This window comes from Thamnophis sirtalis, unplaced genomic scaffold, assembly GCF_051295495.1.
Source record: "Thamnophis sirtalis isolate CommonGarterSnake01/CBP01778 unplaced genomic scaffold, rThaSir2_p1.2 scaffold_5, whole genome shotgun sequence".
NCBI classification, from domain to species: domain Eukaryota; kingdom Metazoa; phylum Chordata; class Lepidosauria; order Squamata; family Natricidae; genus Thamnophis; species Thamnophis sirtalis.
The window spans coordinates 119,176,328-119,197,999 of NW_028261385.1; the positions used below are offsets into that span (position 1 = coordinate 119,176,328).

Below are 21,672 nucleotides of genomic sequence, written 5' to 3' on the forward strand. Positions count from 1 at the left end.
AAAAAGCATATGGCTTGCTGGAGAATGGAGTGGAGGTGACGTGAGGGGGAAGTGGTGTGCCGTAGTGGAGGGAGGTGTTGCTGAAATAATTCGATCTATCAGGAAATCGGAGGTTGTGGGGGGGGGGAGAGGTTAGTGGGAAGCCTTTGTCAGCTCGACGCCAGCGGTAGCTCTGAAGTTGTTTTCCTTTCCACTGAAACAACCGATGTTCCCTTGCTTAACATTGGGAAGACTTGACTGGCAGGCTCTGCAGGCCTCTCTGGCGTTTCAGCCAAGGTGGCGCAGTGGTTAAATGCAGCACTGCAGGCTACTGCTAGATCAGCTAGATCAGCAGTTCAGCGGTTCAAATCTCACCGGCTCAGGGTTGACTCAGCCTTCCATCCTTCCGAGGTGGGTAAAATGAGGACCCAGATTGTTGGGGGCAATATGCTGACTCTCTGTAAACCGCTTAGAGAGGGCTGAAAGCCCTATGAAGCGGTATATAAGTCTACTGCTATTGCTATTGCTATATTCAAAAGGCAACCGACAGAAGCCACTTTCCCGGAGAGTGGGGAGGGGCTGTTAGAAGATGGAAGTGGCTGCCATTCACTGCTTGCCACTTTCAGAGTTGTTTTGAGGCTGGTCTCTTTGCACACAGAAGCCAGGAAAGGGGGCAACTAACATGTGTCCTTGCCACAAAGTGTCATTGAAATGGTAATATTTTCTGTGTCGTTTTCCCCCCCCCCTCCAATACCGAAGGCGATTTAAACAGATCAATGTAAAGAAGAGACAGAAAGAGATAAAGCAAAAGTACAGTTTTTTAGCGAGTCACTCCTCCCTTCCCCCATGCCTTTCTTCTTAAAACCCCTGGGGAATACAGCTCTTCTTCCGATCCCCCTTAGGAATTTGATCTCCAGGTCATCGGAAAACCCGCGGCAGAGGAGGTAAGTAGGTTAGGAAGCCGCTTTCTTCTTTTCCCTCCCCCTCCCCCATCCCCAATAATCAAATACATCCTGTATTAGCTCACTCTGGAATCCTAAGCTCTTAAATATTTCCCTTTAGTCACTTGTCAGTGAAGTGCAATTAGAAAAGGGGGAGGGGAGGGGGAGATTTGACAAAGTTGTCTCCTAGCCATGTGGCACATGGAGGTCAGCCTTTTTCTGTCAGACTTGAGTTTTATACCCCTTATAAACCCTTATATGATTATTCATTCATATAGGAGAAGTTAGATGGGGAGAGGGGGGTAAGGCCTGGGAATGAAAGGAATACCTTATATTTTTAAAGAAAGCTTTCATTACAAGGAGCTCTGAATGGAGGTAGAAAAGTCTTGCTTGAAAAACATAGCAATTAAAGAATAGCCTGTTATTCCACTTGTCTCAATGAAACTATTGTTCATCTAACATTACTGTTATCAACAAATATTTTAATAGTAATTTTATTACAGTTATAATTACAATTGTAAAATCTAAAACAAACTAAAAAGGAATGGGAAGAAAGAATAGGAAGAGGAACTTTCTGTAGCTTATGGGTGATCCAAGTCCTCTCTTTGCTTCAAATTATTAAAGAACCAGTCTAATTGTTGGCTCTTCATTTCACTGTGGTAATTTTGTCCCTTTTTTTGAAGAGCTATCTTAAGACCTCCATTTCTTCTTCCAGAGGTTAGGGGCATCAACAAATATTTTCAGGTTATAGATAAAAAGAAATAAAAAGATCTCCTCCCTCCAATGTAGCGAACACTCTGCAACAGTAACTGAGATTCAAAGATTCTTTGAATTCTGTTTTGTGGTTCACCAAACAGCAATCGGAGGATAAAAACCAAGATCATGTTATTTTCTTTCTTTTACATTTGCACAATATGTATATCATACTTATGAGTTTTTATTAATAATTATTACAGTCTCAAATTTCTACATATGAGGTGGAGGAATGGAAAAGGTGTATTGCCTTTTGGCGTCACAGAAAATGTCTAAGGGCAGGTCAAGCCTTGTTGTACTCAGTTTCCAGCAAAGCAGATTGTCAGAACGAGGTGAAACTTACCTATCTCCCCTCCCACTTTGTGTTTAGGCATGTCTCAAATGTAATTACAAATGAAGAGTATTATATATCCATGAACGATTTTATTTATTTTTATTTATTTATTTTCTACCTTTATTATTTTTATAAGAAACTTTAAGCAGTGAAGAAACCTGATACTACTACTTCCTTCTATTTTCCCAACAACAACAAACTGTGAGATAGAGTGGCTGGCCTAAAGTCACCCAGCTGGCTTTCATGGGTAGCAGGATTTGGTCTCTAGTCTGATGCCTTAATCAGGTTAGATCAAACTGACTGTCAGGCGTGCCTTCTTCAATAACCAAGAAAGAAAACTCCCAATTCAATTTTTGTAGAGATAAAGATACTTTTACTGGTTATGAAAAGAAAGCAGCAAAAGGAAAGCAAGATCTGAGCCAAAAAGGCACAAACATGTACATATCAAACGTTGGTGTACTTGGTGAGCCGCAGCTAAGGCCTTGCAGGTCACAAGCCAGAAACATTGAAGCTGGTCACTCCACTCGGACAAGAACAAATTATGTGGCTTCTCTTGAGGCATTTCAGGAATGGCCAAACACTACTTTAAAAGGGGTCATTCCAGTACTGAATTGTACTGAATTGTTGTATGCCACCTCTGCATGGGGCAAGAGGTCAGCCCAATTATTTTGCTGATAATTGACATAGCACCTAAGATACTTCTCTAGAATAAGGTGACCAGATTTTAACATTGGTAAAGAGGGACACCATTGATGGGGGGAGGGGGGGGTTTCTTGATTAAAAATTAAAAAAAAGATTTTAAAAAATCCTATCCTTCAAATTGTCTTCTGATAACATTATGGACATGTTCACTAGTTTTCTAAGCAGAAGTAATGGCTTCTAGAAGTAATTTGCCAATTGTCTTCTCCTCCTCCTCCTCCTCCTTCTCCTCCTCCTTCTTCTTCTTCTTCCCACCATCTTCCCCCCCCCCCCCAGCTTCACTGCCCCAGCTTCCAATCTACCCTGTAATCCTGGGATTTTGCTCCTAGTCTTTTCTAGATATGGTTCTGCTCATTTTTCAAGACTAACCAAAGTTTGTTGACTTAGCATCAGTAAATGGAGGATTATGTCTGAACCCCCCCCCCAAATTGAAAGGGATTGCTTTTAAATAGCAAGAAAAAAAACTAAAATCTCTCCCGAAGCCCTTGCTAAACTAGCTTTGATCCCACATAAACCACCAACGCAGTTTCCATGTGAAAATAATCTCAATTACAAAGAATGTTTCTATTGGCAGATTATACTGTTTACATGTTATTCAGTCTCAGAACATCCATTCACACAGTTATCATTCATGATATCAACCACATTAATCAAATACTTCTGCCGAGAGGTATATACCAAAAGTCATTTAATCACACTTTCGCTGGCAGAGAGAGGAAAATTTTTCTTTGCTGTTCCTTATGGTTTAGCTGAGACAGCAGCTTTTGATGATTGTTTTTCGAAACTTTTATATAAATGGGAGGGGGAATAAGGGACATTCTCTCCACCCTTTTTGCTTACACTGGGGCTTGGGGAGCTTAGCAAAACTGTGTTCTTCTTGCCTTGCAAAAATTTAGCCCCAAAAGGATGTGGGGGAGGAACGGACACATTAGCATTCTAATAATGTAATAACCCTTCCCCTGACTCCTGCTAGTGCTCGGCAGCGCATAGCCGACACGCAGCCTCCAACCCCGCAGACCGCCTTCTCGGCTCAAGCCACTAGTCTATAGACAAAGATAGACCTGGAAAAATGGGTGAAAATGTTTGCAAGAGGAAGCCATGTGGTGGAGCCAAAAAAGGGGCGGGACACCCTTTCTACAAATATCAGGACTTTTTAAAAACGCCGCGGGACGTGGGACAAATTATTAAAAATTGTGACTGTCCCACCAAAAGTGGGATGTCTGGTCACCTTACTCTAGAACCAAGTTAGCCCTTTCACAAGCCCCATTAGTCTGTGGATGGTGGGTGGAGTTTAGCCCCTGAGTGGAGCCTATTAACTTTAGGAACTCTTTCCAAAATAGAGAGATGAATTGCCCCCCCCTTATCTGAAATAATACATTGAGGAACCCCATGTAACCTATACACATGTAAAATAAACAGTTTAGCCAATGTCTTTGCCAATGGGATCTTGGAACAAAATGCACTTGTTTGGAGAACAAATCAGTGATCACCCAGATGACGGTATTTCCAAGACTTTCTGGCAGCTCAACAATAAAATCCATTGATATCTCCTTCCACGGTGCACCAGGACGGGCAACACTCTGAAGTAGACCTTGAGGTTTCCCTGGTGGTCTCTTTGTTGCTGCACAAATGGGAGAGCTAGCTACGTAGGATTCTATGTCTTTTTTCAAGGAAGGCCACCAAAACTGCCTTTTAACCAAATGCAATGTTTTCACAAAACCAAAGTGTTTCAAACAAAATTCTTGAGTCATGGGCCTATTGAAGGACAACAATTTTCAGGCTGGCAGGAACATACAACTCAACTCCTACCCATGCAAGGCTATCTTTCATAGTGCACTCATCTGAGTGCTGCTTGAATCAGTCATCAGATGCGAGACCTTCCTTCAGTTTTTCCATCAGATCAGTAGGTACCTCTAAATCCACTGATCCCTGGCTCCTAGTGACCATCAGGGCAGCTAGGTGTTTAGCTGGGATGACATGATGAATCACCACCAATTTGGTACTGTTGTACTGGGGAAGTCTGGACAAGGCATTGTCCATAAAGTTTTTCTCCCAGGAATGTATTTTAGAGTAAACTGAAGTCAGTTGAAATGTTGTGCCCAGCATATTTGTTTTGGTGACAGTTTTCATGGGGTTTTTAACTCTTCAAGGTTTTTATGATCAGTCCATACCTCAAATGGGTGTTTAGCCCCCTCAAGGAAATACCACCAGATTAGCAAGGCTCACCGAACAGCAAAAGCTTCCCTTTACCATATTGCATATCTTCATTCTGTTTCCGTTAGTTTTCGGGAGGTGTAGGCACAAGGTTGCAAGTTTCCATCTGCATTTGTTTGGAGCAATGCTGCCTCCACGGCTACGTCACTTGCATCTGCTTGGACCACAAAAGGGTGTTTTAAAACTGGTTCAGCTGCAAATGGTCATTTCAACTTCTCAAACACTGTTTGACATTCCATAGTCCAGTTTAAAGGATTAGCAGGACTAGGCTTAGCTTCTCCTTTTGATTGTAGGAGATTTGAGATGGGCAGGGCAATGCTAGAGAATGAGGGAATAAATTGGTGGCAAAAGTTAGCAAAATCCCCCCCAAAATTGCAGCTGCTTGTGGATGCAAGGAGCTGCCCATTCAGTAACAGCCGGACTTTCTCTGGATCCATTTCGATGCCCTCATAAGAGATATGGTAACCCAAGTAATCAGTTTTCTCTTGGTGGAATTCACACTTAGTCAATTTGGCATAAAGGTCAGCGACTCGGAATTTCTTCAGTGATCTCCCATCTACATCTCTACTGGTTCGGTTATAAAATGCCCCCCCCCCCAGCCACTGACCCATCCAACTGGCAACCACTTCTGGGCTAATCACACATCGGGTGCAGCCAGAATCTAAAAGAGCCAGCATCTTCCCCTGGGCGCCAGTCGAGAGTACTTTTAATTCTACTAGAATGGCCATGGGGCCCGACCAGGGACTTACCAGGTGGTCACCATCGGAGTTGAATTCACTTTCTCCTGGCTTGGAGGAAGGACATCAGCAACTTCCATGCCTTTCAGGACGGTTTCACAGCATTTCCCTAGCTGCCAGTCGGGTTTCTTCTCTCCAGCTGTGGCTGGTTTGGGGACAATCTTAGAATAGCAGTTGGCAGCCCGATGCCTCTCCTTCCCACATCAGAAACAGGCAGTTGATCGGGGATGACCACCCTTTTCCTGCTCTTGGATTCTCTTTTGGAGTAGGTGGGGGGATTTTTGGTTCTGCTGCTGCCTCCACAGTATTGATTTCTGGCTAAGTCGATTTCCACATCAGCTGTTAGTTCATACCAGCATTGAAGGTCATGGGGGGTGGGTACTATTCACACACCCCTGATATACATTATCATTCAGGCCATCCATGTGTAATAGCAATAGCAATAGCAGTAGACTTATATACCGCTTCATAGGCCTTTCAGGCCTCTCTAAGCGGTTTACAGAGAGTCAGCATATTGCCCCCAACAATCTGGGTCCTCATTTTACCCACCTCGGAAGGATGGAAGGCTGAGTCAACCCTGAGCCGGTGAGATATGAACCGCTGACCTGCTGATCTAGCAGTAGCCTGCAGTGCTGCATTTAACCACTGCGCCACCTTGGCCACAGACCTCCTCCCCTGGGTTAAAGTTCTCATCCTGGTTCTTGCCTTCCGATTTGCAAGGGGGTTATCAAAGTGCTTCCTCGGGACTGCCATAAACACATTGTAATGTCTCAACAGGGGGAAATCATCATTATGCAAAGTGACCATCCAGGAAGCCACTTTGTTCTCCAATGCCATAGTAACAGCTCTCACTTTGGCCTCCTCAGATGGGAAATCCTCCCCATATTGCTGCATGTAATCCCAAACCTGAACTACAGAAATCCCAGATCTTTAGGATCTCCTCCATACTTCACTTCAAGAGGAGGGATTTTTGGAGTTTGGCGCCTTCCGACTCCAAAGGAAAAGAGGACCCAGTCTCTTCCATATCCTCCTGGTCGCTGCAGGGGTTAGACATTTCTGTATGCACACCCCCCATGGAAGTTTTTAACTCTGGGATGGGTGTGAAGGAGAGATCTTGCTTAATGTCAGGCATGCCTCCTTCAATAACCAAGAAAGAAAACTCCCAACTCCATTTTTGTAGAGATATAGATACTTTTACTGATTATGAAAAGAAAGCAGTGAAAGGAAAGCAAGATCTGAGCCAAAAAGGCATGAACATGTACATATCAAATGTTTGCCCAGCACTCTCCCCCTAATCACCCCAACCCAATGAGCAATCTGCAACTCCTTAAGGTGTCATGTGGGGTGCATCTTCAAAAAGCCTCATTCAGTTGGTATGCAGACAGTTCACCTTGACCAAGTCCAAATACAGGCCATCAGCATGCACAGAAGATGGCAAGAACCAAACTCCCTCCTGATAACTCCTCCAGCATCATAAATTCCTCATCCCAAATACCTGTAGCCCCCTCCCTCCCTGTATCCGAAAGCAAGCAAAGTAGAAGCTGACACTGGCTTTTTATGCAAATCTTCGGATTTCTATCTATATGTACTATATGCATGCATGCAGTTTTATACAGTACACATGAACCTAATTATTTCATTAATTATAATTTTTTCTTAATTGTCTTTTTGTTAATTTGTTACTTCTGCAATTACAAAGAAAATCTAGAAAATAATATAATGAAGAAAAATAAATTAAAAAGAGATTTTCAAACATAATGACATTAACTAAAAATTCAAAAGGATGTTAATATAAGTCGACAATTTGAAAATTTGAAAGCATTGATATGCTGTTATATAAATGGGATTATTATGTAGTGAATAATAATGTAGCTCAAATCCTAAATTATAAATTGCAATATTTTCTACCTGACTTAAGATGTTTGCCATAGGCTAAGCCAAATGAGTATACTTTTATGGTAACATAAAAGTTAGTTATTTTTTTAAAAGGCAGCCACCCGTATTATTGGATTTTATAAAATTTATAACATTGCCGCAAATATGAAAAAAAAAATACCATCCACCCTGGTTATTTTTATTTCTAACAATGCAATATAGGATGAATTGTTTAGTCTGGAACCAATAGCAGAGAAATGTACTACCAGTAGCAATAGGACTTAGGCTTATGAACCGCTTCATAGTGCTTTACAGTCCTCTCTAAGCAGTTTACAGAGTCAGCGTATTGCCCCCAACAATCTGGGTGCTCATTTTACTGAGGGTCCTCAGAAGGATGGAAGGCTGAGTCAACCTTGGGCTGGTGAGACCCAAACTACCAAACTGCTGGCAGCTGATGATCAGCAGAAGTACTCTGCAGCACTGCATTCTAATCACTGCACCACCACATATTTTACCAATCTTTTTCTGAATATAACATTGAGTGCAAATTTGATCAGTCCAGCCATCAGAGGTTCTAATTCAATCTTTTATCCCAGTTGAACAACTAGCTTGGTAACATAACTGGCCACCTAACATTATTTCAATGTTACAAATTGTTGAACTTACTCCTTGTTGGACTGTGTAAAATGTGTTGCTCATTTCTGCCAATGGCATAATGTCTTTTCCTCAATTTTCATTGGGATTCTTTGGAACAAAAATGTAAATCTTAGCAAGATGTTCATCCAACTGGAACAATTACAGCTTTTCCCAAGTTGTAACATCTGTCATTCTATTTCCACAAATCTGGGAATAATTGTTCCCAAATAAATCTTCTTTATTTTGCATGGGATACATTCCTATTAATATCAAAGCTCATTGTTTCTTTTTGGTATTGATTTTTAATTTCAGATAAGTTGCACAACAATTAATTTGTTTAATTATTCTTTCTGGGTTATTATTGCAATCAATGATTTCTTCAAACAAATAAACAAACACACACACACATACATATATACATATATATATAAGTATTATAGAAAAAATAATATTGCTTAAAATGAATTAAAGTAACTAAAAGTTTCAAACAACTTTTTAAGCTAAGACCATACAGAATCGCATTATCCAAGACTGAGAAGTGGTGTTATGAACATCTTATATTTTATGAACGTGGAATGGCACAGGTTTTATAGGGCATAGTAGATGTTATAAACCCAGTTGCTGGGGTCAGGACTAGATCATCTTTAGATATTCCTAGGGGTGTCTGGAAGGTAAATTTCTGCAGGAGGCTGGTAAAGAAGAGGAAGAGCTCCATTTTAGCAAGGTTCTCACCTGCACATACTCTCCGACCTGGAAGAAAGAATATGTGGCAAAAATGTGATTTATTGGGTTTTTTAAACTGTTTTACATAGTTTCCCAATGTCATATGGCCATGAAGAGATCAGCAAAAAGAAACATTATGACAGAACATTGATACGAAAACAGACAAAAGTGGAACAATAAAATAAGAATTGGTAGAATCAGAATTGTGCTAATCTTAAAAGAAGGACAAACTTTGATAAGTACCCTTCTACACTGATGCCCTGAAATGAAGTATCTCACTGTAGATGTCATGATTACAATTACAGGAATACATCTGTTTAACAGATCATTTGAGGTAGGGATTAGGGGAAAACATCTGTAAGATCCAAATGGCAATCAAAGTCACTAGCTGTAATATATTTAAAGTGATGGAAATGTTGCAGTAGATAGGAAAAGATGGATTAAAATTCCATTAAATGGATGGGGTAAAATTATTATTATTATTATTATTATTATTATTATTATTATTATTATTATTATTATTATTATTATTATACAATTGTATCACAGCGGCCAGTTGTTTCGCCGGATTTGGCATTGGTTACTAGTCGGGCCCCACCCAGGGGCTTAGGACGTCGTAATGTATTTTCGTAATATGCGTGCAGTGCGGCTTTTTGCATTTGACTGATGGTGATTTTGTCAATTTTTAACTGTTTTAAATGTAATTCCAGTGCTTTTGGAATAGCACCCAGTGTGCCAATTACCACTGGAATTATCACTGCTGGTTTGTGCCATAGTCGTTGAATTTTGATTTTTAAGTCCTGGTATTTTGCAATTTTTTCATGTTCCTTCTCAGCGACCCTGCTATCACCTGGTATTGCAACCTTATTTTTCTCAACCAGTGTGATGTCTGGTGTATTATGCGCCAGTATTTTGTCGGTTTGTATGCGAAAATCCCACAAGATCTTGACCATCTGATTTTCGGTGACTTTTTCAGGCTGATGTTCCCACCAGTTTGTTGCTGTTTTAATATTATAATTTTTGCACAAATTCCAATGGAACATTTGTGCTACTGAATTGTGCCGCAATTTATAATCAGTCTGCGTGATTTTTTTACAGGAGCTGAGTATGTGATCAACAGTTTCATCAGCTTCTTTGCAAAGTCTGCATTTGGCATCATCAGAGGATTTTTCGATTTTGGCCTTAATGGCATTTGTGCGGATAGCTTGTTCTTGCGCAGCCAGGATTAGTGACTCTGTTTCTTTCTTTAATGTACCTGTTGTTAACCATAACCAAGTTTGTTCACTGTCCACTTTATCTTTTATTTTTTCCAGAAATTGGCCATGCAGTGCTTTGTTCTGCCAACTCTCCATTCTTGATTTTATCACATCTTTTCTGTATTCTTGTTTCGTCTGTTGGGCCTTCAGTAAATTTTTGTTCTTTACTTCGATTAATAGATATTCTTGACTTTCTTTTAAATAATCAGCCAGTGCATGTTTTTCTTCTTCAACTGTTTGCTTCACTTGTAATAATCCTCTGCCACCTGATTTTCGGGACAGGTAAAGTCTATCAGTATCACTACGTGGATGTAAACTGTAGTGCATTGTCATTAGTTTCCTGGTTTTTCGGTCCAAAATGTCCAAATCAGCTTGTGTCCAGTTAACTATACCAGCTGTGTATCTTATAACTGGTATTGCCCAGGTATTTATGGCCTTGATTGTATTTCCACCATTCAATTTAGATTTCAAAATTTTCCTAACTCTGTTGGTGTACTCTCGCCTGACAATAGTTTTTACTTCTCCATGCTTGATGTTATCCAACTGCAGAATGCCTAAGTATTTGTAGGCTTCATTTTCATTTTGTTGTTGTTGTTGTTGTTGTTGTTGTTGTTATTTTATTTATAGTTATATATTATATAATATTATAATTATTATTAATAATAATATTAAGTTTAGATTTTGATTTACACCCTGTATTCTTCCCAGACACCACATGGTCAAGTCTTTTTTCTCCTCAGGCCAATTCTTCTTTTCAACCTGACAACCCTAATAACCTTTGCAGGAATTGCAAATAGCTAAAGACTGATACCTTTTACTATCCTCCTTTGAATAATTTAAAACCAGTTCAAGTCTTGTACCAGAATCATCAAAAAAAGGCCAAAATTATATCAAACTTTGTTAAATGAAGACCATTCAATTAAAGTTTTATTGTTATTGTTGTTGCTCTTTAAATGTTCCATGATCTTTTGTGAAGATTTCTTTCCAAAAAAAAGGCTGCTTATTACTAGACACAATCACACATGTACAAAGAATCTGACCTGCAGAGAAAGGCATGAATGCATCCCTTTTCACAAATTTTCCTTCAGCGTCAAGAAAATGCTCAGGGTAGAATTCATAGGGTTTCTCCCATTGGGATTCATCATGGAGCACTGATGACAGCAGTGGAACAATCTGCATTCCCTAAACATTGAAAGAGAAAGAATTATATTAAAGGTGTGGCTATTTAATACATTCCTTTAGAAATTTTAAAGGAGATATTGCAAATGAATCAGAGGTGGGTTGCTCCCGGTTTGGCCTGGTTCAGTCGAACCGATAGTAGTGGCAGCAGGAGGATCTACCTACTCACGCGAGCACAAGTGAACTGGTAATAAACCAGTTAGCAACCCATCACTGAAATGTATGGATTTTTAAATAATGAGGGGTGTATGCTAGTCACACGTTGAGAAGATTTTAACTACCATAGTTAGTAAAAACTGCATAGTACAAAAAACTACCTCACACTGTAAAAAATAGGCTAAATCTTGTATTATGTAGTGATTTCACACTGATCACCTTGGGGATGAAGAAGCCTTTGAAAGTTATGTCCATGGTGGTTGCATGTGGCAAATTGCTTGGAACAATATCAGCAAATCTTTGAACTTCATGAATTACTGCATCAGTGTAAGGCATTTTGAGTCGGTCTTCTGTCCTTGGCTGACGAATCCCAATCTCTTTTGCAATTTCTTCTTGGACCTTCTCTGGCAGAAGAAATCAATAATATAATGTATTTAAACAATCAGAATTGTGGACAACTTTTGATACTGGTTCCAAAATATGAATAAACGTGATCATATATCAAAGAAAAAAATAGAAGGTATAAAATGTTATTGTTAGTGACGATTTCTAACTATGGTAAGGTCTTTTTGTAGACATTTTAATCTGCTTTAGTGCAGTCAGAAATATTTCTTCTGCAACATTAGAAGAGAAGGCTATGAATCCAGGAACTTTTAGTAGAGATTTGGTGATATTAATATGTGATCTGTGTTGATTTCTTTTTATTTATTAGAATTTTATCACACTGTTATCATTTCATAAGTAATTCAAGATGGCAAACATTCCTAATACTCCTTCTTCCTCCTATTTGCCCCAAAAGGACAATCTTATGAAGTGGGTTGGGCTTAGAGTGACAAGGTCACCCAGGTGGCTTTTGTACCTAAGGCAAGACTAGAACTCACAAACTCCTGGTTTTTAACTTGGTGCCATAACCATTGTACCAAACTCTAATTCTCAAGCCAGAATGAAATGTTGAGTGGACCATGTAGAGATGTGCCTTGATCATAGCTAAAATACATTATTGTTCATAGAAAAGTCTATCAGTCTTGGTTCATTGTAGGATGGAAACATAATGGATGCAGGATTTACAGGTAGTAATATATATATGCAAACAATGAAAATATCAATACAAAAAAGAGCATCACATTTACACTGAATGTGATACAGAGAGAAACCTTCTGTTAGATCACTGGATTTTCATTGTGCCCCAAAAAGCTAAAATGAACACTTACTTCAAATTGTTCAAAATAGCAATAGCAATAATAGCAATAGCAGTAGACTTATATAACGCTTCATAGGCCTTTCAGGCCTCTCTAAGCGGTTTACAGAGAGTCAGCATATTGCCCCCAACAATCTGGGTCCTCATTTTACCCACCTCGGAAGGATGGAAGGCTGAGTCAACCCTGAGCCGGTGAGATTTGAACCGCTGACCTGCTGATCTAGCAGTAGCCTGCAGTGCTGCATTTAACCACTGCGCCACCTTGGCTCTAAACTTAATGATCAAGTCAGATCATTTTTCCATATTTAGTGACAATGCACTAAAGCAACCAATAATTTTGTTAACTAATTTATATTACAATAAAACATTTCAAAAGTTGAATTTCCCTTTCAAACTATGATATTTTTATTAAAGTTTCCAAACCATAAATTCCCATAAAGATTTTTGAATTAGTTCTGTATATGATAATTGCTGCAAACATATTTTATGTTTTTTATTGGAAAGGATACTTGATCCCATTTCCAGAAGTATCACTATTTAAGTTGTAGGAAATCATGTGAAAAGCAATAAAATAAAACATACTCTGAATTTCTGGGAATTTCATCATTAGGAGTATGGCCCAACGCAGAGTATTTGAAGTAGTTTCCGTACCAGCAGCAAATAAATTACTCACAACACTTCTAAAGTTTTCAAAGTGGAAATATCCCTCAGTAGTCCTCTTCTTCTCCTAAGAAAAAACACCAGCAAGGAAACTTAGTGTATTGATGTGATGTAAATTCCAGATGGCTGAAAGGCTACTTCTTGAATGGATAATATATTGCCCGTCAGGACAAAGGGTGAGTGATGGAGAAGATCTTTAAAAATCTTGGTCCAACTGGCCTGGCAGTAGCACCTCATAAGGGCACCTTTCCAGGGTTACAGGAGAAGACGGTCAACAGTTTAGAAGGCGGAAGAGGGCTCTATGCCACAACGGCAGATAAAGCGGCAGAACCATCTTCTAGGAGAAAGGAAACTCTGATTACAAACCTCCACTGCCTTGTGGCTATTTCCACTACTGGAAAAGGCTTCAGGAGTCAACCTCGAGACAAAATCTGGAGTCGGAATCCCAGAAGCAGTTTGTGACCGTGTACACGTTCTGATAACTCCTACAATGCAGCTGGAACCAATTGCATCGGCTCTGCCATTCCATTGGACTATTTCAGCGATGTAGAGAGGGTAGATCTGCTGCTTGGGTAACTGTCTATCCTCCATATTAATCTACCCAGGCCTCGTGCTGGAGAGGACACTCCAACTTTGACCTCTTTCCAGAACACGTTACCATAGTCTTTTGAGACTGAAGGATGTCAATGCAATACAAATATATTACTCTCCAAATCTGCTTCCTTTTACAAAAGGATAAAGGGCTACTGAAGTTGTAATCCCAAAACAAATTGAGAGACATGATGTTTCAAACATTAACTGGAATAAAAAAATTGTGAAGCTCTAGAAAAGTCATATTTTTAAAGGCAAAAATGTTCACATACTGCACTGAAGGGTTGACCCTAAGAATCCCCCAATGGAAATTCCTTGGAGCCATCCAGAATAGACCCTATCGTTCTCTATTGAGGATATTTTAATGGGGAAATGTCATTAGGTTTGACTTTAGCGCTGCAAACTGTAAAACAAGAAAATGAAGCAAGAATGAAACTGCCAGAAATTAGTTTTTTCTACTTTCCTAAAGCAAGGGTCTTAAACAACCTGCATGTAGTTTATATGGAGGTACCTTTTTAAAAATGTGTAAAAACTGATATCAATAATTCCAGACGTTTATAAATCATCCATTACCTCTCTTTGCCGAACAAGAAATGAATCAATAAAACTCCTCTGGTCATTTTCATCAAGATCATTGAGATGTTCTATAAAAGCGTCCTGTAGGAAAGTATGGAGTTCCTTTCTATTGTTCAGTCTTTTCTTACGAGAACCCAAAAGGAGCGCCAACTTGGGAAACATATTAAATATCTGAAACAATAATAGAAGGAGAATATATTAAGGAATTTGAAAACTTTGAGTTCATTTCTCAGGAGGACATCGAGTGAATACATGTGGTCTATATGTCTATAAAAATAAATCACAGTAATAAAAAACACATGATTGAGAGAGAACTATGGATAGTCAGTATTTCTAATTCATTGAGGCCCAAATCCCAAGGACTGAAATTCCACACAGTTATTGGAAGAGGAAATGCGTATTTTTAAACATACTATTGAATGAGCTACTCTTGCTCATATCCTTTTGATTCCCCAACAAGCAATGGGAATGTTCCAGGGACGTGCAGTCAGGGGAGGCAGAGCTTCACCACTGTCACCATGAAAAGAAAAAAAAAATGTAAAAGGAAAAAGGCAAGAGCTGAGGTCAGGCTGAGCTACTGCTGCCAGAGTCACAGTGGATGACTCTGCTTAACTGTTTAAAAAAGGCTCTAAAAAGCGCCCTCTACAGGAGGAGGCAGGAGAATGACGTGCCTCATCTAGTCTGACTTTAGGCATTTTATGATCACTTGAGCAGAGTTAAGCCAGGGTTAAAAGCCTAAAAATTCCTGATGTAGGTGAAGAGCAGAGTTCAAATCCTCTCTGAAACAGCTGGAAAAGGTACGTGTGGGTCAGAGGGAGGGGGAGGAATTCAAACTTCGTCCTCAAGTGTAGATTCCTCCCCAAGTGTAGTTTGATTGCAGGCAGAGCCACGTTGCCTTTTCAAACACACACACACACACACACACACACACACACACACAGAGAGAGAGAGAGAGAGAGAGAGCTGGATAAAACTATATAAGCCCAGCTTCACTGATTACAAGTTTGAAAAGGCAACATGGTTCTGCCTGCAATCAAAGGCTTGGATCGGCTCCAATCCAACTTCTGTGTTTGTGTTTGTTTGAGAGAGAGTGAGTGAGTGAGAGAAGGAAGGGGGTAGGAGAGATAGTACAATCCAACTTCTGTGTGTGTGTGTGTGTGTGTGTGTGTGTCAGTTTGAGAGGGGGGAGAGAGGGAGGAAGGAGGGGGAGGGAGAAGAAAAAGAATGAAGGAAACTTTTTTGCAAAGGAGAAAAACAAATGCTGTCGCTTTAAATTGGAACTGAGCATGCCTGGCTGTGGAATTCTGGGACTTAAAGTCCACAAGTCTAAAAAAATTTGAACCCCACCACTGTGGCAGTGCCTCACCAGCCATAAACCTCACCGCACGTCACTGGAATATTCAATATAAGAAGCCAAATTAAGTTCTGGTCTGTTTAGTACTTTTAGGGTTATGCAGTATAAAGAAAAAAAAAGATGGACAACTATTTGCAATGAAGGCTCCTGTCCTTCCCATCTGAGTATATTCACAAGCAGGGAGAGGGAGGGAGAGGAAATGTTGAAGTGTGCATCATGAAGTTATGATGGTAAAGTTATTTGCATACTTCACTGAGAAGTTTGCATGCAGTTACATAAGAGCGGAATTTGAATCCTGATATCATAGTCATATCATCCTTTGGATGCAATTTTGCTGCAAACATCCATGACAAGGAATATGCTTTGTAATAATGTGATGATATTGTTATTGTTGTTTGCTTTATGATCTGAGTTCAAGGTAGCAAGCACTTAAGCATATACAACTAAAACGTATGCATAAAAAATCACATGAAACCAGAACAATAAAAGAAGACGAAACCAGTCAGGCTAAAGGCATAGATAGAAATGCTACCAGCAGATAGAGGTTCTACCATTAATGCATGTAACAAAATAAAAGCAGTGACTTCGTCATTATGTGAGAGGAATTAAAATTTCTTAGAATTGGGGTTATGAATTCTTATTGCCTATGTGTTTATAGTGGATGTGTGATGTATAGGTATCTTTTTCATATGAGAGATTGAAATATACTCTGGGAGTATGGAATCCATTTGTTGACTTGCAACAAATATAAAAAATTATTAAAACAAACTTTCTTTCAACATGTTAAAAAAATCAAGAAAAAAGTCAAGCAAATTATCAGTCCAATAATGGAAAAGGCTGGCAAGGAGGTGACAGGCAGCAGGGAGAAAGCAGAATTGCTTACTTTGCATTTGTCTTTCCAAAAAAAGTGGTGAAGGGGAATAGTCCAATCTGTTGAAAGCAGTTGTCTGCAAACCGGGAAAGATGGTTTGCAGACCTGGCAGCAGTACCATAAACCTACTTCTTGGTAATATAGAAAAATAGGGATAGACAGCATCACCACCAGATGGGGTCACAACTGTCTCTCAAAATCAGCATATAGTCATCAATGGAACTACACCTATATGGAGGGAAGCATGCCTTGGCCTATTCCAAGGTTCTGTTTTGGCTCAGTACTCTTCATAAGCAAGTTAGATGAAGGAATAGGAGGAAAACCATTTGACAGATTATAACATTTCATCAGACAAGTGGTGGGTTTCAATTTTGTTTAGAACCTCTTCTGTAGGTGTGGCCTGCTTTGGGGGAGTGGCTTGCTGGCCATGTGACTAGGTGGGTGTGGCCAACTTGTAAAATGTGGTGAAACTCACTTAACAACGCTCTTGCTTAGCAACCAAAATGTTGGCTCAGAAACTCTGGCATTTGAAGCATGCAAGTCTTAAAGCTGTCAAGTTACAAGACCCTTGCATCCCTAACCTTTAGGAAAAAAAACCCAGGAATGTTCAAACTTGACAGCTTTAAGACTTGTGCACTTCAACCCCCAGAATTCCTCCTCTCGCTCTTTATCTTGATGATGTGCGGTTGGGCGGGGGGAGGGAGCTAGAACCAGTTCTAAACAGCACTGTAGATTTCTGAAACCTCTTCTATAAAAGAGGTTAGAATTGGCAGGAACCTAGCCCTGCATTAGACCATAGTGTTCAGACACTGACGGCATTTGAGCACAGTCTATAAAAAAACATGGTATAAATATCTGCCATATTCTATAGTTTGCTATTTACTCGAAGAAATCTAATTAGATGATAATTAGAAGGTTCCACTTATCTCATTTTTATATATTGAGAAAATAATGGAATTAAGCCTTCTTTATGTATACATATAGAAATATATATGGGTGAAGAAAAGGGCTCAATGACACACATTATGCTGCCTCTATGTCACAGATTTGTTCTTCAAACGACAAATGAGATTACCAGAATATCAAGGGTTCTTGAAAGTTGGATATTTTCACTGAACAGCTTCAGTAGTCGTAGAAATGTGGCATCTTCATAGTCATATCGCTTGCCAAATAAAATAGAAACAATGATATTGGAAACAGCAGCTCCCATTATTGCTGTGATATCAATTGGTTTTCCTGAGCAATGAAAAATAAGTTAAAAGAGGATTGTGAAAAAAATGTCAGGATTAAAGTTGCTCTTCACCGCATTTAGACTCAGAGTCAGATTACATAAAGGAAACATTCGCCATAAAAGCTTATAGCTGGTGTTGATGAAATTAGAAATATTAGGTTAAGAAATGTATTTGAATGGCAACTCATTACTACAAAGGTACAATTGTAGTTTCTGAACATAGATTAGTAACTCTGGGGTTCTTAGTGTTCTCTAAGTATCGTTTTCTTGTAAACAATTCTTTACCAAACTAGGTAACATAATCAGTGCTATTTAGGTCCTATCCTGACTCCAAACCAATTCTGGGCAACTTACCATATAATAAACGTAAACACACAATTCAAAAAACTCTGCACCAAGGTGGAATCTGGTTGCTCAATATAAAAACACATTCCAAAAGAGACTCTATCCACTTTCATTCAAGGTCTGAGAGAACAAACCTCAAGGCCTTATGGAACACCAACAAGGTAAAACACGCATGGATTTCAAGGGACATCTTGTTCCAGAGGGCAGGTGCTACCATAAAAGGTGTGCTTCCTGCATCCTAACAAATGGCACTGCTTCATTGAAGGAACTTGGAACACACCAACTCTGCTAGCACAAACTGGCATATAAGCAGCCCTTTAAATAACTATGCACTATACCTTATATATAACAACCACTTCTGCAGATATCTGATGTGAGACACGCTTTCCAGAATGTTAACACCTAGAAGGTAGCTGGACCTGATAGAATCATGGGACAAGTTGTTAGGGACTGCAGTGCAGAGTTAGCTGGAGTGTTCATGGATATTTTCAATCTATCCCTGTTGCAGTGCTCTATCCCTACCTTCCTGGAGACATCCATTATAGTGCCAATCCCTAAGCAAACAGTAGTGGTATCTCTTAATGATTATAGACCAATAGCTTTAACATCTCTTGTCATGAAATGTTTTGAGAGACTGGTGTTGAACCACATTAAGGCTAGTCTTCCATCTACTTTGGACCCATATCAATTTGCATATAGAAGTAATAAATCAACTAATGCTATGTCCATTGTTGTCCATATTGTATTGAATCATTTGAAACAATAGGGAACATATGTAAGGTTGTTATTTGTGGATTATAGCTCTGCCTTCAATATCATTCTACTCAACAGGTTGCTTCTTATAGAGCATCAGGAGGAAACACCAACCCACCTGCATAGGTCTCAATTGTCTTCATTAAAACACTGCACTCTTCTGTGATTTTGTCTTCAATGGTCCTCTTGCCCATTCCATAGTCCCGTAATGTGGATAATGCGAACCGTCGCATCACTTTCCAGTTCTCACCATGAGAAAAAATAATACCTGAAGAATAATTCCTGAAGTTATTTCCAGCATTGTTACAGCCTCAGAAATGAAGAGTGTAGAAACCCGCATGTGGTGTTTATACCAAAACACTTATGTACTGTACTGAAGGTATGCTTTAAAAAAAAAATACTGTCAAGATCAGTAAGTCCTACAGTCCAGTGTGTAAAATAGCCAGGGGTCCCTTGCCAAGAGATGTGGCAGATTCAAGTGGAGCAGAGTTTTGGGAGAAACACCCCCGCGCACATGCACAAACAGAGAGAGAAAAATCCACAAATGAACCAGTTCCAACACTCACTAAACACTTGAAATAGGCATTGCAAATTCTCCATTCCATAGCTTGGGGCATTTTTTTTAAAATGTATGTGTTGTGCACATTGTACATGTTTTATGGAGAAATGATCCTTGAGAGATGGATAAAAATTAACATTGGGGACCAGAAATAAGCAAAACTATGTATACGAAGAGACATATACAGAAAAATGCAGACAAACCACCAGGACTTTCCACACCCCAAATTTGCAAAAGAAAAAAAAAGAAAGAAAAGAAAAGAAAAAGCAGAACCAAACCTGTGTGTTTGTGCCTGTCTATGACTCATGCTGTTAGTGCAAGTTTCTTGGCTTTTTATTCTCCAGCTCCTCCTAGTGACAACTAGTTATAGTTGAAATAGTCACTCCCTGGATTGGATCTCCACAGGTTTCCTAGTCCTTTTACATTACTACCTATGAAAATGTCTCCATGGCACTGATTGCACACCTGCAAGTAATGCCAGCTACAATCCAAAATGAAACAACTCACCAAAGCCCTTTGCAAAATCCTCAAAAAAGGGGACGGAGGCTCTCTCTGCAAATGCATCTGCCTGATTCACTAGAGCCTCTTTGACCGTCTCATAGCCAGTCAGCACCACCATTTCCTCGAATCCCATTTTAAGACGAAAAATGGGACCATATTCTTTTGACAACTGGGATATAACAAGATATAATTTTGATCAACAATTAGACTCACATAGGTAGAATTTCGTTTTAAAAATAATGTATCACAGTTCCAAGATTGAGGTCACGTTATTATTATTTTTTATGGCACATTATGAAGCCATTATTATTTTGGTTAGTACCTTTATATGTACTATATATAATTATATAAAACAAATAAAAACACCTATGTAGTAAAAGGATGCTTGCACATGAGCTCATATCAAACTGCTACATTTTAACACTTGCAAGATTTAAAGGAGTCTAGACATACAGTGAGATTTCTTAAAAGAGAAACTGGGCCTCTGCCAGGTTGTTGAAAGAATCACACAAAAACTTTCTAATTGTTCCTAATAGTTTTTGAAGTTGATTGTGAATTTCTTAAAGGAAGAACTTAAAGAATATGCTCATTTATATTTCCCCAAGAGTTCAAGGGCTTTTTATTCATCTCTTCCAATTTGAGTAAATTATTAGAAAAAAATGGAACCTTTTAACAAATTGCTTTTCTTGGAATAATCCTCCTGTTAAATTTAAATGAATTTAAATAACAGATACATTCTCCCTTTTTAAACATTTGCATAGAGATGAAAAGCCAACAGGGAACCAATAAGATTTAATTCAGTGTCTGCAAACTTGTGGCAAATAAACTTAGGCAAAGAACCTTCATCCTTCTTAATCACCAGGCTTTACCTCTATCATTGTTTTGTGAGGCCTCTTCAGATCCATCATGAGCAGATTTCCAAAAATGGGTACAGTCCTGGGTCCTGGGGGAAGGTTGGGGCAGCTGCTATTCCAGGAACTGCCCTTTTTCAAAAGGAACATAATTCCAAGAATAAATAGTAATAATATTAGAATGGGTCCAATCCAATCCATTTCCTTTCACAGAGCAGTTTTCAGTAGCAATTGCAATGACTTCTGCAAATTGAAATGAAACAAGCGTGAATTTCAAAGCATTGCATTAGACACATCCCAGCTACTTTTTCTACAGAATCATCATATTGACATATGTACCTAGCAACCTTTGCCTTACTTTAATTTGACTCGGAACTTCATGATCCTGGTTCATGGTCTATGTGGAAGTCTACATAGTTTAAACCCAGAAAGGTATGCAAATAGGTTTAAACTCCTTTTAACTCCACAATGTGCCAAATTTTAGGCAGATGTTAATAATCTGTTACAATTGCTTTTACTGAGTGCACAATGTACTGTGAAATCTTCATGCTTGACATAATAATTAACAGAATCTTCAGGGGTAAATGTTTAACTGTTTAGCCAAGGAAATGGAATCAACTTAACTAAGACTAGGCCCAGAATCAACACAGGCATACCTTGTTAAATAATTATTCAATCTTTTCACATTGTTGGGGATTCT

At 39.2% G+C, this 21,672-nt stretch overlaps 1 protein-coding gene across 1 annotated transcript; it reads right to left on the bottom strand.

The window, feature by feature from the left end:
• Nucleotides 1-8,707: 8,707 nt before the first annotated feature.
• LOC106539233 (cytochrome P450 2K1) lies at nt 8,708-21,255 on the bottom strand. Its single transcript, XM_087716773.1, has 9 exons — nt 20,991-21,255; nt 20,128-20,290; nt 19,180-19,329; nt 17,808-17,968; nt 14,505-14,678; nt 13,263-13,407; nt 11,702-11,886; nt 11,188-11,329; nt 8,708-8,918 (listed from the first exon to the last, which is right to left on the bottom strand). Exons 1-9 carry the CDS (start codon nt 21,171-21,173, stop codon nt 8,731-8,733), a joined length of 1,491 nt encoding a protein of 496 aa, XP_087572899.1. The 5' UTR covers nt 21,174-21,255; the 3' UTR covers nt 8,708-8,730.
• Nucleotides 21,256-21,672: the final 417 nt, after the last annotated feature.